Raw genomic sequence first — 16,421 nt, 5'->3', positions numbered from 1 at the left:
ATTCTGGGTAGTCAGATCCCAAACTGACAGACAGGAGTTACAGAAGGATCTCTGGGCCTTGATGCAGATTAATTTTAGGTGAATTGTGGATTAATCCCTGGATTGTCTACACATTAACACAAGAAACTAGTTTTAATCACTCTTTGTGTGACTTAGTTATGCAACTCCAGGCTGGGTTCATGTTTGATCTGTGTTACCCAGCTTGTGTAACACTCTCCTCTTCCCCTCCCCTCCCTAGATTGGGCTACCAGCTGCCACCTCTGTCCCCTAACAATACAGTTCAGTCTACTATCCCCTTGGGTCCCATCCTGGCCTACTTGTGGCTGCTAGTGCTGACTTAGGAGAGCAGGCAAGAAAGGGAAACCCACCTGCCTAGCCCCTGCCTCTACTGCTGCTGTCAGGGCTGCACCCAGCTCAGAGGAGAGCAGCAGCCTGGTGGTGGCAGAATGGGCATTGGGAACCAGGCGGATAGGTCGATTCTTCTTTGTTTGCACCAGCAGCCAGGGGGAAGTTGGGGTGGGGGGAAGCCCACAGGAGCAGGGGGGAAGCCATTAGCCCAGATTAGCTCATTGCCCCCCTGAATCAGGCCTGCCACCCACCCACATTGGCCCTGCTATCTGGCTACCCCACCACCACCCCTGATCTCTGCTTCCCCTGTCCTGGCTTATCCTGGGGAGCAGGATCCTGGGGAACTTGGTGGCCTGGCCACTGTCACTTTCTGCAGTGAGCAGGCAGGTGAAAGAAGCTGGGGCACATGAGAGGGGGGGCATAAGTGAGCCCCAGGTGTGGGTCAGGGACTACAGGGAGCCACAGGGGGGAAAGCCCAAAAAGGGAGTGGGGGGGATTCTTATCTTTCAGACCTCAAGGCCCCTGCTGGCTTGAACATGTGACTGCTCCAGACTTGAGCTAGCACTAACACTGATCAACACTCAAGCAGCTCAAAGTGCAATGTGTAACCTGGCCTTCACAGAGATCTCACAAAGCTACAGTGGGCAAAAATAATGGCAGATGAATTTCAGTGTTGACAAATGTAAGGTAACGCACATGGGGAAAATAAGCTCACCTAGACATATCATAGCTCAGAACCCAGCACTGTATTCGGGAAAGAGACTGTGAAGTTGTTGTAGACAGTTTTGTGAAAATATCAGCCCAATGTGTAGTAGCAAACAAAAAAACTAGTAAAATGTTGGCCATAAATAAGAATGCAATTGAAAATGTGAGGGAAAATATTATCATGCCATTATACAAATCCATGGTTCACCCACATCTTTAATACTGTGTATAGTTCTGGTTTCTGCATCTCAAAAAGGATGTGGAATTGGAAGAGCTGCAGAGAAGGGCAACCAAGCTGATCAGGGGTGTGGAGCAGCTGCCATACCAGGAGAGACTAGAAAGGCTAGGACTTAAGTTTTGAAAGGAAAAGGATGATAGGTGGCAGGGGGGTATAATTAGAAGTCTATAAAACCATGAAGAGCATAGACAAAGTGAATAGGGAATTATTATTTGCTAATCCCAGAATACTAGTATTAGGGGGCACCCACCAAAATTAACAGGAGACCGGCTTAAACCTGAAAATAGTTTTTCATGCAGCACACAGTTAGCTTATGAAGCTTGTTACCCCAGGAGGTTGTAGAGGCAGATAGTCATTGTTTTTGTCGTGCTCCATTATTGCCCCCCTCATCACCTGTCCCACCACTGCCTCCAGTACTTGGGAAACTAATATAAAATGATCCCGCAATAATAAGATTCCATACATGGACAGTTATAATAAGTTTATACATTTTTCCATGTATAGAATCTAATTATTGGGGGCTTGTCTTAAACTCAGGGTTGTCTTGTATTTGGGTAAATATGGTATGTCATTATACTTTCATTAGAAGGCTGTTCCATTTTAAGAGCTGTGGATGGAAATAGTTGTGAGTTACAAGTTGAAACTAATGCCCCAACTTCAATATAGTTGGATTATTTCAGAATTGTTAGATGTGGCCATTACGATCTAGTAGGGATTATGGAGACCTGGTGGGACTCCTCACACCATTGGAGGACTACGCTCTGCATCAAAGGGACGGAGTAGGAAAAAAAGGTGGATGTGTAGCTCTCTATGTGAATGAGCAGTACATCTACTTGGAGACAGACATCAGCTCCAAAGAAGAACAGCTTGAAAGCCTCAGGGTCAAGCTACAGGGGGGGTGGGGGGCATGGCGAGAGAGATCTAACTGTAGGTGTATACAAAAGACCACCAAACCAGGGCGAGGATCTTGATCTAGAGTTCTCCCGAGAACTAACAAGGGCTGCATGGGCACAGGATACGGGGGGCGTTGATATGTGCCCTCATGTCCCTTCCCTTCCCCCTCCCGTTGCACCATGTACCAGTTGTACACGGTGTTGACCACTGTAAAGACAAAACCTATGTTGAAACATTGAAATGGTGTTAATTTATAAATGTAAGTGATGTTCGTCGCAACTTGGAGAAGTCGTAAGTCGAGGACTGGCTGTACTTTGCTTTGGTCTTTCACCAAGCCAAGAGGAAAATCATGTCAGCTGGGGTCCAGAATGAGCAGGGTTCAAATGACCACCTTCCTATTATTGCTGTAGAACCGGTGTGTGATCAGTTAAAGAAAATTGACGTAAGTCAGCAGGACTGGATGAACTTCACCCGAGAGTGGTGAAGGAACTGGCCAAAGTCATCATGGAACCCCTAGCGAATCTTTTCCAAAACTCATGATGCTCCGGAGAGGTCCCCAACGACTGGAAGAAGGCCAATGGTTGTGCTCATCTTCAAGAAAGGGAAGAGGGGGGACTTCGGTAATTATAGGCCAGTTAGCCTAACTTGTATTCCAGGGAAAATTCTGGAAAAATTAGTTAAGGAGTGTATGTGTGATAAACTTGCAGAAGCTAGGATTCTGAACAACAGCCAGCATGGCTTCGTTGCAGGCACATCTTGTCTTACCAGCTTCATCTCCTTTTATGATCAGGTGACTTACCACCTGGATAAAAGAGAGGAAGTTGACATTATATACCTCAGCTTTCAAAAAGCTTTTGATCTGGCCTTCTACAATGTTCTTGTAAGAAAATTGGAAGACTGAGCTTAATTGCAAGACAGTCAAGTGGGTAGGAGGCTGATTGCAGGGTAGGACCCAGAGAGCTATAATAAATGGATCTGTCTCATCGTAGCAAGAAGTGGTCAGTGGTGTCCCTCAGGGGTCGGTGCACGGTCCAGCGCTATTCAACATCTTCGTCAGTGATTTGGATGTAGGGGTGAGGAGCTCAGTGGCCAAGTTTGCAGACGACACCAAATTATGGGGAAGGATGGTCACGCTTGAAGATAGGCTGCGTTATAGACAGGCTTGCCACTTGGGCAGACTGGAACCAGTTGAAGTTTAATGTCAAGAAATGTAAAGTGCTTTACCTGGGGGATGAACATTCCCCTGCACACCTATAGGATTGGCAATGCTGACTTGACCAGTACTATGAATGAAAGGGACCTGGGGGTAATAATTGACCACAGTATGAATGTGGGCCAGCAGTGTGACACTGTAGCCAGCAAGGCTAACAATACTCTGGCATGCATCAATCAGTGCATCTCCAACAAAACCAAAGAAGTGATTCTCCTACTGTACTTAGTATTGGTGAGACTGTAGCTGGAGTACTGCATCCAGTTCTGGGCACCACACTTCAGCGAGGACATGGTAAAGCTTGAGAGAGTCCAGAGAAGGGCCACCCATATGATCAGACTCTTCAGCCTGAAAAAAAGAAGGTTGAGCAGTAGCAGCTTACCACTACATCAGAGGCATACATCAAGGGCTCAGTGAACAACTGTTCACCAGGACACCCTTGAGGAAAGCTAGGAGTAATGGTCATAAACTCTGGGAAGACCGTTTCAGGCTCAACATTAGGAAAAACTACTTCACAACTAGGGAGTCTGGACTGTGGAATAAGCTCCTTCTAGTGGTGGTGCAGTCGCCTACCCTGAAAATCTTCAAGAGGAGACTGACGGTCACCTTGCTTGGGTCACATGACCCAAGTTGTCTTTCCTGCTTGGTGCAGGGGGCTGGACCTAATAATCTTCTGAGGTCCCTTCCAGCCTTACAATCTATGAACATATATATAATAATATTCTTAAATTTATTTTTAGGAACAGGAGTGAAAGGCATCTGCCAGGCATTGAATCCAGCTGCCTTTTTCACAGGCAACCAGTTGTCAAAAAGAGCCCACAAGAACATCCACTGTGGCCTTTTTTTGTATATTACAGCCCCAAAGCACCAAAAAAACCACCTGCAATATAGCACAGTCCATTCATAGCATCTGATGATGTAGGCTGTTGCCTATGAAAGCTTACGCCTCTCTGAAACGGTTACATTAAGGGGCCACCCTACTGTGCCTGACTTCAGACTAGCAAGCCTAACTAACTACCTTTCTACTGTTTGATGTTTCTTCCAAGTGTACCATGCACTGAGCTAGAGGAAGGCCAAGAAAGTCTAATGACCAGGGATCCTGGTTTTTCCTGATTAAAAAAAATAGCAAATTCTCTGCTAAAAAACCCCAAATCCATTTAAAATTAAAGTCCCCCCCCCAGCCCTGCTGGTGCCCCTCATTACCTGACCACAGTTCCCACAGCCTTGCTAGTGCCCCTTACCACCCCCCCCCCCCCCCGCCTCTGCTTTACCAGCCCTGCTGCAGGGCCACCCAGCTGCCAGGGCTACAGACCAGGGTCCACAGCCCCATGCCCCTGCTCCTCCCTGCTGCAATCTTGGGCGGGGTGGCTCCATGCTGTTGCGTGTACTCCCAGGGGGTAGGGAGGACCCGGGCCCCACAGATCTGTACATGGGGCAGGTGCAGGCTGCAGGCTCAAGCTCTTGCCCTGTTCCCTCCCTTCAGGCCTCCCTAGCCTTAATGTCTGTCCCTGGCCTTATCAGTCTTCCTGGCTGCTGAAGTTAGATCAGATCTTCACAGTGCATTGTACCTTGTTGCTCTCACAGCTGATCAGTTAGTACAAATTAAATCCATATACCAATTTTTCCTTGCCATGAAATATAAAAGGCTATAACCTAAGTCTTGTCACAGTGATATTAACTTGACCTCTTCTCATACAGTTTTTCATCAGTAGATCTCAACATACTTTAAAAAGAAAGCAACGATCATTACCTACCTGTGTGGCCCCACTGTCTCCAGCTGTGGTGGGTTGCACCTGCTGTGGGAAATGGAAAACCCGGATCCCTGCTAATGACTCATGCCAGTCTAGCTTGAGGAAAAAAATCATTCCTGGCCCCAAATCTAGGGATTGTTTTGATCCTGGGAGTGCATGATCCACACTTATTAGCCAGACACCTTGAGAAGTTTCTCAGTCCCATTAGCCAATTTCTGTTTTTTAAAAAAAAGGCCAAAAACCCTCCTCAGAAGGCAAATAACTTACTGGGGAGGAAGGCTCAGGGGGATATTTCCTGACTCCTATAAGTAACCAGCAAAAACCCTGAAATGTTGGGTTAGTAAACCTGTCCCACCTAGGAAAGTAAAGTATATAGAATTCAGATTTAATTTCACTCTCCCTTTTGGGTTGATGATTTTTTTTTTCTTTTGAGATCTCAGCTGTTCTGTAGAATTAAAGTCACTTCCCTTCACTATGCCTCAGTTTCACCATCTGTAAAAGATAGGTAATGATCAGTGCTTTCTTTTTAAAGTATATTGAGATTTACTGATGAAAAACTGTATGAGAAAAGGTCAAGTTAATATCAGTGTAACAAGGCCTAGGAATATATCTTTTTATATTTCATGGCAAGGGAAAATTGGCATATGAGTTAAATCTGTACTAACTCTGATCAGCTGTGAAAGCAACCAAGGTACAATCCATTGTGAAGATCTGATCTAACTTCAGCAGTCAGGAAAAATGATTAAGGCTAGAGACAGACATTTCACATAAACCAGTTTAAGTGATCAGAAACTGATTTAAACCTGTAACAGAACAGACATTTAGTGCACATAAACCTGTTGAAAATGCATTCAACCAGGTTTATCTTAAACTGGTTTCAGCCAGTCTCAGACTTCACTGATTTGAGTCAAACCAGTTTATGCAATGTCTGTCCCAGATCCCTTCCTGGTTTAATTTAAACTATAGTCGCCCAGCATCTCAGATGCTTTGCAGCCCTGGGTGGAGCTGTTTGCTGAAGCAGAACAGGTTGGCCCAGCTCTTCTTCCTAGCCAGAGCACTATTGCTGCTCTGGCTGGCTGAGGGAGTGCAGCAGCTGCCAGGCTTCCCCCTGCTTTACAATGCCTCCCCACTGGCTGCTCAAGCAGGGATCCCCCCTCCTGCCCCTCTCTCATGGCAGGAACCCCAGCACAGAGACCCAGCATCTGGCCATGCCTCCACCCCCATGCTAGCTAATGCTGAGAGGTGTGTGTGTGGGCCTCCACACTGGAACAAAGGGCAGACAGCTAGTGGCTTGCAAGTGCAAATGCACCCTGCAAATGAGAAGAGCTTGAAACTAATGAGAGAGATGTTTTCTTTTGTAGGGCTTGATTGTCCGATAAACTTTGTTCTGGCAAACAACCTGCTGACTTCTGGCTGCCATCTGTCAGTCTTCAAGAAGGAACAGAGAAAGGTGTTAGAAATGACCTGGTTTGCAGACAGTCTGAAGAAGCAGATGGAGATTGAAAAGCTCAGTATCAAGAGATGCAGGGTCTGGCAACACTCCTCCCCCCTTGAGCAGCCAGTGTGGAAAAGCCTGAGACAGTGCAAGCAGGGTTGGGGTTTACATCCCTCCCTAATCAGAGTGTCCTGCCTGGGCCTGGCCATGCCCCCCTCGGCTCACCATTGTGGAAAGGAAGGGAGGGCTGCTCTATCCACCTCCAAATCAGTTCAAGCTTTGCATGTTAAACTAGCCTACAGAGATTGAATCCATTCAGGCTTAGGCTTTTTGAATGTCTGTCTCTAGGCTATGTAACACAGAAGGCTGCAATCTGAATAAGTGAGGAGTGCTGTTGGGGTTGGAGGTCAAGATGACTTGCAGTATTCTGAGTTTGAGGACAGAAAAGTAAGACAACTTATGCTATGGAGAATAAAATGATATTTGTTTTTCCTTCCAAATTCATTCCTGATTACATACTCCTAGCAGAAATACTGAGATAATGTCATCCTGCTGTATTAATGAACTCGGATACTTTGAGTTGTTAAATTTGGGAAGAAATAGCATAAGACTCCTCAGTCAAACTAGAAACTGTCATGTCCTACCAGGAAATGGTCAGAGAGATTCTAGAAGGATAAGATTTTCTTTGGTTTTCATGTTATGGATTTGAAAAGTATATTCAGATGAGGCATGTTATGGAATAAAATGTGGGTTTTGTTTTTTGTTATTCTTGGGGTTTGGGGTTTTGTTTTACTCTCAGATGCATGGGATGTGTGTAAAGACTAAGAAAGAGGCAGGAGGTGGCCCAGGTGAGGGTGATAAATATTTTTCCAATTAAACAACATTATAAATTGTTCAGATGGACAAAAATTTACTCTAGTCTCCAAATATAGACAACAAAAGTTCATTTGAAAACAGAAATCTTTCCTCTCACACGATATTGCAGTAGAGACGATCCATTTGCTGACCATTCAGTTTCATGTCCAGTGGAGAAATAGTATTGTTTGTAAAGATTTTTAAGGCCAAAAACTTAGGTGACTTGCTTAGTCATATGATGTAACAGATTTTGTTTAAAGTGTTTTAAATATTTGTTCTTCCGTGTGTGCTTATCAGTCTTTCTTACACTACTTCTGTTTCACGCTTTCTAAATCTGTCCATCATGGTTCTAACGGGGTTGGGTTCATTCTCCAGGTCTTTCATGGTTTTATTTTTCACGCAGCAGCAGCAATCAAGCAGCTCATAGAGAAAAGCCAAAGCCACCAGTGAAACTACAGTAAAAATAAATATAATCAGAATAACAAAGCAGGCAGTGTTCCAGTTATCATGGAAAGGATAAATCTTTTGCACTTGGAAACCAAGACATTCATAGATGTATGTAGTCTCATTCCAGTGACTGGTGTTGAAGGTTGCCATCGTTAGGGAATCCTCTTAGTGGTTTCACTGCCACAGATCTGTAGGCTGAAACAAATGGAGAAACAAAGCTGAAGAGGACATGTTAGGTTCTGAAAATGGTAAATGAATCATGAAAAATCAAGTTTGTAACCGTGGCTATATTCTCAAGTTGGAGAAGTCATTTCAGGCTGAAAGTAATTTTCCCTACTTTCAGGTGCAGAAGTAATATTTTTTGAACTGCAGGGCTGTGTAAATACATACTCTTTGAAATGAAGCTGCATGAATATAGTTATTTATTTTGCTTTCACTCAAACATTTATTGGAACAAAATGCATAGCTAGTTGATTTATTTTTTAAATTGTATTAGAAGGCTGATATATTGTGGTGTTTATCATTGTATGCTCTTGTTGCATTAAACAACAGATTTATAAAGATTATTCTCATCAGATCACAAAAGGCTTTTCAGAAACTTACTGTTTTTTATTTTTTGATATTTAATTATTGAATACTTTGTAATGCTGTTTTGTTCATCTAACCTTTTCTTGGAAATAATGGATCTGTGAGCTATTGCCAGGTGTGAGCAGCTGAACAATGTGAGTGATTAGCATTTGCCATTCTTGTAATATCCCCTGGATTTACAAGGTCTTTTTTGCCAACCCTGGGAGAAAATGCATTGCTTATATGTATTTAGAAGTTATATTTGCCTTCCTAAAGCAGAGCTGAACTTTCATTTGTTTTTCTGAATTATGATGTAATGTTCTCATCTCATGTATTAAAAAACACTTTATTAACAGAAACTTCTTTGCATACAAATCAGTTAAAGCACAAATGCCAGTTCTTCTTATGTGTTAACAGCACCCCCACTGTTCTCAAAAGAAGCTGCAAGGCAGTGATCACTTCATTCAGATACCAAAATGCTTGATCTGCATTTAGATTAATCTAAGCCCAGCTTTGGTGTTGAGCGCTTTGAAAATCTGGCACAAAATTCATTATTTTTGAGAAAAGAATAACAACTTCTAATATATAGGTTAGAACAGTGATCAGCAATGTTTCCCAGCAGCAGGCTGTAATGGCCCAGTTCAGGTAGCTCAGGTTTGAGATGTCATAGTCATAGAGAAGGTTATCTGTCACAGAGGTTTTTATAATATCATAGTTATAGAGAAGTAAGGCTAAAAGTATTGGTGTTAGGGTCTGGCTGCTGCCCAGTTACAACATAGTCCAGGAAAGCTCCCACCCACTTGACTGTGATATGGCACAGTACAGCATAGCATAGCACAGGTGAAGCCCCCTTACTGCCAAACACTGCTGAAGCCCTAGCTCCATGGACCAGATTCAGTCTGTGTGTTGTAGGTTTCTGACCTCTGGCCTACAACACTGGTATACCACCAGAGCTATATCTAACATCAGTAATGCCAACTCTCTCAAAATGATCACGAGAGCTACAATTTCTAAGTAAAATTAAGTCTGACTCATGATCTCACAGTAGAACTCTCAGATTTCTAGATTTTTTTTTTTTTCTTCTGGTGCATGTAGAACAGCACCCAGCAGGTAAGTCTGTGGAGGGGAAGGGGTGGGGGGGCAGATGGAGGCCCCCATGGTGAGGGAAGGTGTGGGATGGGCTGGGGTGATTGGGGACCCGGGGCCAGGGCCAGTCATGTGACAGCTGCGGGTGGCTTGTCCAGAGGCACAAGTTTGGGGGGAGTGGGTGCATGGCTCCCCTGCACTACACATACCCCCATCAGAGAAAAGGGGGACATGGCCCCCAGGTTTGTGCATGGGTCAGGGGTGGGCTGCCTGCTGTGGGCTGGGGCTCTGCACCCTGCTGCCTTTGCCCTGGCAGCTGCATGATGCCATGCTGAGACCACCTGTGCCCCACGCAGACATCTGGCGACACATACCCCCCCATGCCTCTCCTTCAAGTGTGAACAGTGGCAGGGAGGTGCACCCTTCCTCTCCACCTCTGGACAAGCTGCCTGTGGCACTGTCGCACAACCTGTCCCTGCCCCTTCCCCACTCCTTCCCTCACCGTGGGGCCCTCAGTCTGCCTTTCCCCTTGCCTCTTCCTTTCCCCACTTGCTGGGCGCTCTCTTGTGTGTCTGTCTGGAAAGTGCTAAATGCACAGCAGTCCAGCAGATGTCATTCCAGTCGTAACAACAGGTGCGAATTTAACTTATTTTTTTTTACTAAAGCATGATCAGTTGTAGTAATATAGTTTTTGTATGAATCTCTGACCTATTAGAAGTTAAATAAATGATGAATGGGATTTATAAACCAACAGTCAGTACATTTGTATTGGTTTATACTGCAAAAACAGCATCTCATGATTTACATACTAAATGTATTGTTTTTTTTGTTTTTTTTTAACAGTCTGTTTCTTGATTTTTGACATGGTGGGTCTGGCAATACTGCAATATCCTGATTTATTTTCAGCCTTTTTCATACAATTTTACTGGGGACAATGCCTTTTTAGTTTGATATTCACATTTGTTCCTAGCATATTAACAGCGGGGTTATACAATGGTGTATCTTACATTGGGAATCAGGATTGGAGAGATGTGCAGCTCTTCTGAGATTGTAAGAAGCTATTACAGCTCCTTGCCATTTGCTAATGGGAGAGCAAGCAACAGTTTGTTTGAATTTAGCAAAAGACTATCCTGGGATAGAAGTGGACAGGTCACGCTTAAGTTGGCATAACTGATGCCAGTAGAGTATTACCCAAGGATTTTTAAGAGGGAGTTCTCCACTGGGCTGGGAAAAGTTACCCCAGTGACAGAGGTTTATAGCATCTGTCTGCTGCTTTTTACCTTGGCATAGTGTTCATCCAAAGATTTTTTTTTCTGCCCTCACACTAATACAATTTTACATGAAAAACAGGCAGAGATTTTAGGGCAACACATTGGAAACTAGTAATTTTTAAAGCAATTATACTTTTTAATCCACACTTATCCCTGAATGTGTTTGCTATATTTTATGGTTTAACAATCACTGTTGTTCTGTTTTCTTCTATTTTTAAGGAAAGGATTTTAAGAAGTATTTAGCATGGATTTTATTTTGTTCCCGTTTATTTAGAGGCAGATTTAAATACCCAGACTTTTGGTACTGAGCCTAAAGCAACTTTGTATTGTAGAACTAGCTGCAGAGTTTAAATGAAAATAGAAAAGGTGACCCTGCATCTTGCTTCCCTAGTAGGGGGTGGGAGGATTTACCAGTTTTAAGACTTGTAATAGTAGAATGGGAGATGCCTCAGTTTGAGAGAGATTTGTGAGATGGGGCTGAGAGGGAGAAAGACAAGAGCAGTTTTCTTCTGCTGTGTCATCCTTCTTCTTAAAATGTGAATGATAAATGTGTTTTTGTTTAGGTTTCTCAGTGCAGCAAGATTGAGGCTTCAGTAAATATCTTTAAAGTTGAATTTAAATAGTTTTCCAAATACCTTTCAGCTATTTATAAGCTTCAGTCAAAAATGAGCATAGCCTTGCAATGAACAAATACCTTTATAAGTGGCGCAAAATGTTCTGGTAGGTGGACTGTAAAATGAAACAAAAAACCCTGAATCCTGAATTAAGCGTCCTCTTAATGCAAGAATCAGTAATGTTGATGACCACAAGAATGAGTGTCATGCATTTTCTCTTGCTCTCGCTTTTCTGAAAGGCTTCAATAGCAAGGTCTGATACCTTCCAAATTCTTCCACTTCCTTGTTTGGGAAAGTCGCGTTTAAATTTGGGCACTTCACCTTGCAACAAAATGTGCACCAGTTTGTGTTGTGCTTGGCCATTCAGTGGGCCCTCTGCAAGACAGAAGACAGACAGATGGTCCTACATGTGTAATCCCATGAGGGGCATGGAGGAAGGGGATTTCCATCTCTGGCAACATAGTGTTTTTTGTCACTGTGGGTGTTTGTTGCTCAGGCTCTGGAGTGCCACATCCCTTTGTACTTTCGCCATTTGATTCTGTATCTTTTTTTTTATCATTATATTTGTATAATAAAGATTTTAAAAGTCAAAATTGAAAAAGAGGAAGAAAAAAAGAAAGTTTCTAACATTTTTCCCCCAACTGTGAATTTCCTATCTCCAGAATATATTAAAATGTTAACCTTAATATAATAATATTGTAGATTATTATTATTTTTATGGAGTAAGAGTGACTCCATGTTAAGATCACTGTAGTCTTTCTGTTTAAAGCATGTGTTCCAAAATTAATTTGGATGGAGAATTAGTTGCCAGGATTTTTTAAAGTGTCTTGTAGTACTACCTTTCTCATTACAAGAAGTAGCCTAGAATTTTAACTTAGTTTCCAGGTTTTTCAGCATATGAACTTGTATAGTTGAATTTTTATCATATATTCTTGCATATAACACATTGTAACATATATATGTACCTTGTTTTTTCAAAGGTAGAATGAAGGGGGAAAAGGGTTTTCCAGGGTTATAGCTACACAGACCAAGGACAGAGTCTTATCTTCTGCTACAATAGTCTCGTTTCCTCCTTAGGCAGTTAAACAGTAGCAGTTAACAGACAGCAAAATAGCCCTACAAGGGTTAGTTTTATTAGTGGAACATCAAGACCATTACAAGGGAGAGATGGTCTTAACACCTGTGGAGTGGAGAACAATGAGCCAATAAATCAATTGACTCCCTTAGCTGCCTTAATCTTAGTGCCACAGCTGCTGCGCTGTGGAGTAGGAATGAAAACAGAGTGCTTTTACCCCAGACAATATCAGCCTCCTTGTTTAATACACCCCGCAATTGAGGGGAGAGGGGAGGCTGTTTTTGGAGGAAAAGATGCATGTTTGGTGTGAAAAAATACAGCATATTGTTAAAGCAGGACAAGGAGACTAGGTAGTATTATCTATCATGTAACTGTAACTGGATGTTAACAACATGTTTGGGGTGTGGATAACAGAATAATGCAGAAAGTAGATAAAATAATTTTAAATGAGATTGGTACAATTTGGTTGTAAGCATCCTTTCCTAAAATGTAGTGTATTGGAGCAGAAGAAACCAGAATAGCCTGTTGTGGGGGACCATATCACAAGGTAGAAAAGTTTTTGAATGGGGTATGTGTGAGGAGCTGTTGTTTTAAGATCTAGGGCTTTCAAGGAATAGCATGTAATATGTCATTTGGCAGATAATAAAAATAAATTTGATTAAATTTTAATCTCTTAAGTTCTAAGGCAGTCTCCTTGGAGGCATTCTTTGCAGGGGAATTTGATTTTGGTTTTTTACCATTAGGTCTGCACTAGATACTGATAGCTAGAGATTCATTTACATTATATGTCAGCACTTCAGAAATACTGCCTAGTATTTCTTAAATCATGGTCAGGAAAATTAAATTCCTTTACATCAGAAAATTTCAGAAAAAAAAAATTTTTCCTTATTAAAAGAATAAGTATTTCAGGGTTGATGTTGCAGTTACTCTGAAGGAAACTGATTTTGATAATATTCTAGAGGTGATGGCTACCTATTAATGATAGGATAAAGATAGCTAAATACTGAAATAGATTCCCCAGGGAGATTGATATAACCTCAATCACTGTAGGTTTTTAGGGCAGATAATTGTCTGTCAGGGTGGGTTAGGTATACTTGATCTTTTGGGTAGGGATGTAACCTGGGTGACCTCTGTGGTCCCTTCTAAGTATAATTCCTCTGATTTCTGCAATCCCCTAAACTTGACTAAAGCAAGACAGGTTTTTAGTCTGCTGCCAACACCATTACATGAATTTTAGTTATGTAAAAAAATACATAACTAAAATTCTTTGTTGATCCATCAGTATCAACTGCAGCACTGCTTGATTTTGAAGAATCACCCTCTCTTATAACATTATCAAGTAATGTCTGGGTTGCCACCATCTTATTTTAAATTGTAAGAGTAGTAGGCGTAATTTAAATTTACCCTGTGAGCCAACCTGCTCTATGTGTAATGCAGCCTATTGTGCAAGTACAGAATCAAATAGCAGTTTAATATTTAATTAAATGAGTTCTATAATTCTCTAATAGGTTTCAAATTAAACTATCTTTTTTGAATCCTGCAGTAATGTCGGTGTATTTGAAATCCCAAAAGAGCAAAGGCAAATGACTGGCAAAAAATGTTGTGTTAAGTAGTATTGAAGAAAAACCTCAGATAGAAACGCACTGGACAAACTGCTTTGGGTAAAGAGAGCTAGAAACCTCTGGTGGATTCTGACTTGGGTGTATCCTGTTGATAGATTAATGCTCTGAAGCTTACAACAGTAGTATGGTAAATGATAAGGCTGATTTATTGTTACTGAAATAAATCAATAATTAGAATACAATGTTAGCATGATCAGCATGCCTATAGTTTCTTTCTTATGGAATTAAGTGGGGATCTGTTTCCCACCCACCAAAAAAAAATACCTTCTAATATTTTTTTATCAGTGTCAGATTAGATATTAATAAATGAAAACCTTTTTATTATCTGCTTAAAAGCAGGCAGAATCGATTACATGGAACATGATGCTGCAAGAAATGAGCTACCTAGCTAGTAAGCATCAAATCCATTTTGTTTACTGAATATTGCCTGGGTTTATTGCATTTTCTATAAGATGGAGTAGTCATCAATTTTCCATTAATACACAGATGGTAAACGTGCTAGACAAGCCCCTCTTATATTTAGCATTGTAAAATCCAGTTTAACAGTAAGAAAATATTATGCTGACTTGTATAAGAGAAAGCTTTTATGTGGTCTTTTAGCTTAAAGGTACATTTTCTCTCAGTAATCAAGATAAACATAAAGACAATTTTAAAAAAATGGTACAGACCTACCTCTTGTCTGAAAGGATGCAGAAAGAGCGCTGGTCTGATCTATTTTTAATGCAGCCTGTGGCACAGCTAAGATGGAGCTTTACTACTATTGGTCAGAGGATGATGTTGCCGACAACTTCCTTTATGCTAATTTGCATCAAGCCCCCAACCCCTGGAGTAAATCATTCATAAATTTGAGTGTATTTTATAAGATAAACCAAATCTTTTCACCCTTTTTCCTATTCTTTTGTCTTGTCAGCTCATAACTGAAATTCATTAACAGCACATGGATGGTTCTGACATGCTTTGATTTGAGCTGGAAAGCAGTTGATCAAAATAGGATATTTGAAATGAAAAATATCTGCAGATTCCTCTTCTAACCGATATTGGATTTAACTACACTAAAACATAAGGTGTACCAGTGGCATAAATTAAACAATTTGATAGGGAATAAAATCACTGAATTTAATTTGTTTGCCAGAAGAATTACATGACTTGTTCTGTCAACCATAAGTCAGCTCTCTAAATTTGTTTTTACTATCTTTTTAGGTTTGTAAATGTATCAGATATTTTCTTTGGTAACTTTTTTTGTAGAGTTTTTTTTTTTTTTTTTTCCTTAGTGATCTAAAACAAGGGCTCCTAAAGGGAAAGAAATCAAGTAGGAACTTCATTTAACAGTTTCTGGTTTGTTTCTTTCTACATTTTCCATTTAACTGAAGCTGTTTATAGAAGAAATATGTTCCGTTATACCTGAAGCTGTATTAATTTTAAACTTCCTACACTTCGTGAGTTTTCTTAAAAGAACATATAAAATAACTTGTTAGTCATTTTGTCTGTGACATTTTCTACTATTTCAACTTTCTTTTTAATTTCCATCTCCTTTTGCTTAAACTGTAATAAAATCACAGTCTTGTTATGATATGACAATATGTTGCTCAATGTTTAGCACAGCTTAATGTCTAGGTCATTAGGCTGTCACTTAGGGTGTTGTGCAGGGTCTTGGATCTTGAAAGCAATAATAATCAACGGTATGATAGTAAACAAAGTGAGACAAAACACAACATGGGGTTATCCAAGAAAGATTGTGTCAGATCAGTTTAATATCCTTCTATGACAGGATAATGACTCCTTAGACAAAGGCAATGCAGTTGACCTAATCTATCTAGTTTTAAGAGGCATTTTTTACATTGTGCTTTATGGGACATTATTAGCTGGAGAGGATAGGAGTCATATTATAATTTTGAGGTATAATTTTTTAAACTACAGTGGGTTATCAGATTGGACAGCATTTTCTACTGCTCAGGGATTGGACTTGGGACCCAGCCTCTTTTAAATTTTCATAAACTCTTGGTGTAGGAACTGTGTGTATCTTTTGATATTTACAGATACTGCTAATCTATGGAATACTGTCAATGAAGTACAGGACTAGTCCATTTTACAAGATGGTTTAGAGTAATTTCTAGAGTGAAACATTGGGAGTACCCTGAAGGTTAATACTATGGATGTCAGGAACTTTTGTTCCAAGATCAAGGCTCATAGACTTGGGGCAATGGAGGAAGTAGAAGACCCAAGTGTACTTTGGTTGATCACAGAATGGCCATGGGCATGGGTGGATATATGCTTTTGAAAAGGGGGGTCCAGATGGTGTAGCA

At 41.2% G+C, this 16,421-nt stretch overlaps 2 protein-coding genes across 5 annotated transcripts in view; one reads left to right on the top strand and one right to left on the bottom strand.

Moving 5' to 3' along the window:
- The window catches only part of GTF2E2 (general transcription factor IIE subunit 2), a 77,246-nt gene that overhangs the window by 22,357 nt on the left and 38,468 nt on the right, over positions 1-16,421 (top strand). The window lies entirely within an intron of this gene.
- Positions 7,395-14,838, bottom strand: SMIM18 (small integral membrane protein 18). Its single transcript, XM_090034811.1, has 2 exons — positions 14,791-14,838; positions 7,395-8,078 (listed from the first exon to the last, which is right to left on the bottom strand). Exon 2 carries the CDS (start codon positions 8,031-8,033, stop codon positions 7,740-7,742), a length of 294 nt encoding a protein of 97 aa, XP_089890937.1. The 5' UTR covers positions 8,034-8,078; positions 14,791-14,838; the 3' UTR covers positions 7,395-7,739.

Source organism: Crocodylus siamensis, chromosome 2 (genome assembly GCF_052110815.1).
Source record: "Crocodylus siamensis isolate JL-2025a chromosome 2, ASM5211081v1, whole genome shotgun sequence".
NCBI classification, from domain to species: Eukaryota; Metazoa; Chordata; order Crocodylia; family Crocodylidae; genus Crocodylus; species Crocodylus siamensis.
The sequence above is the reverse complement of the archived record's forward strand: the minus strand, read 5'-3'. Positions and strand labels throughout refer to the sequence as shown.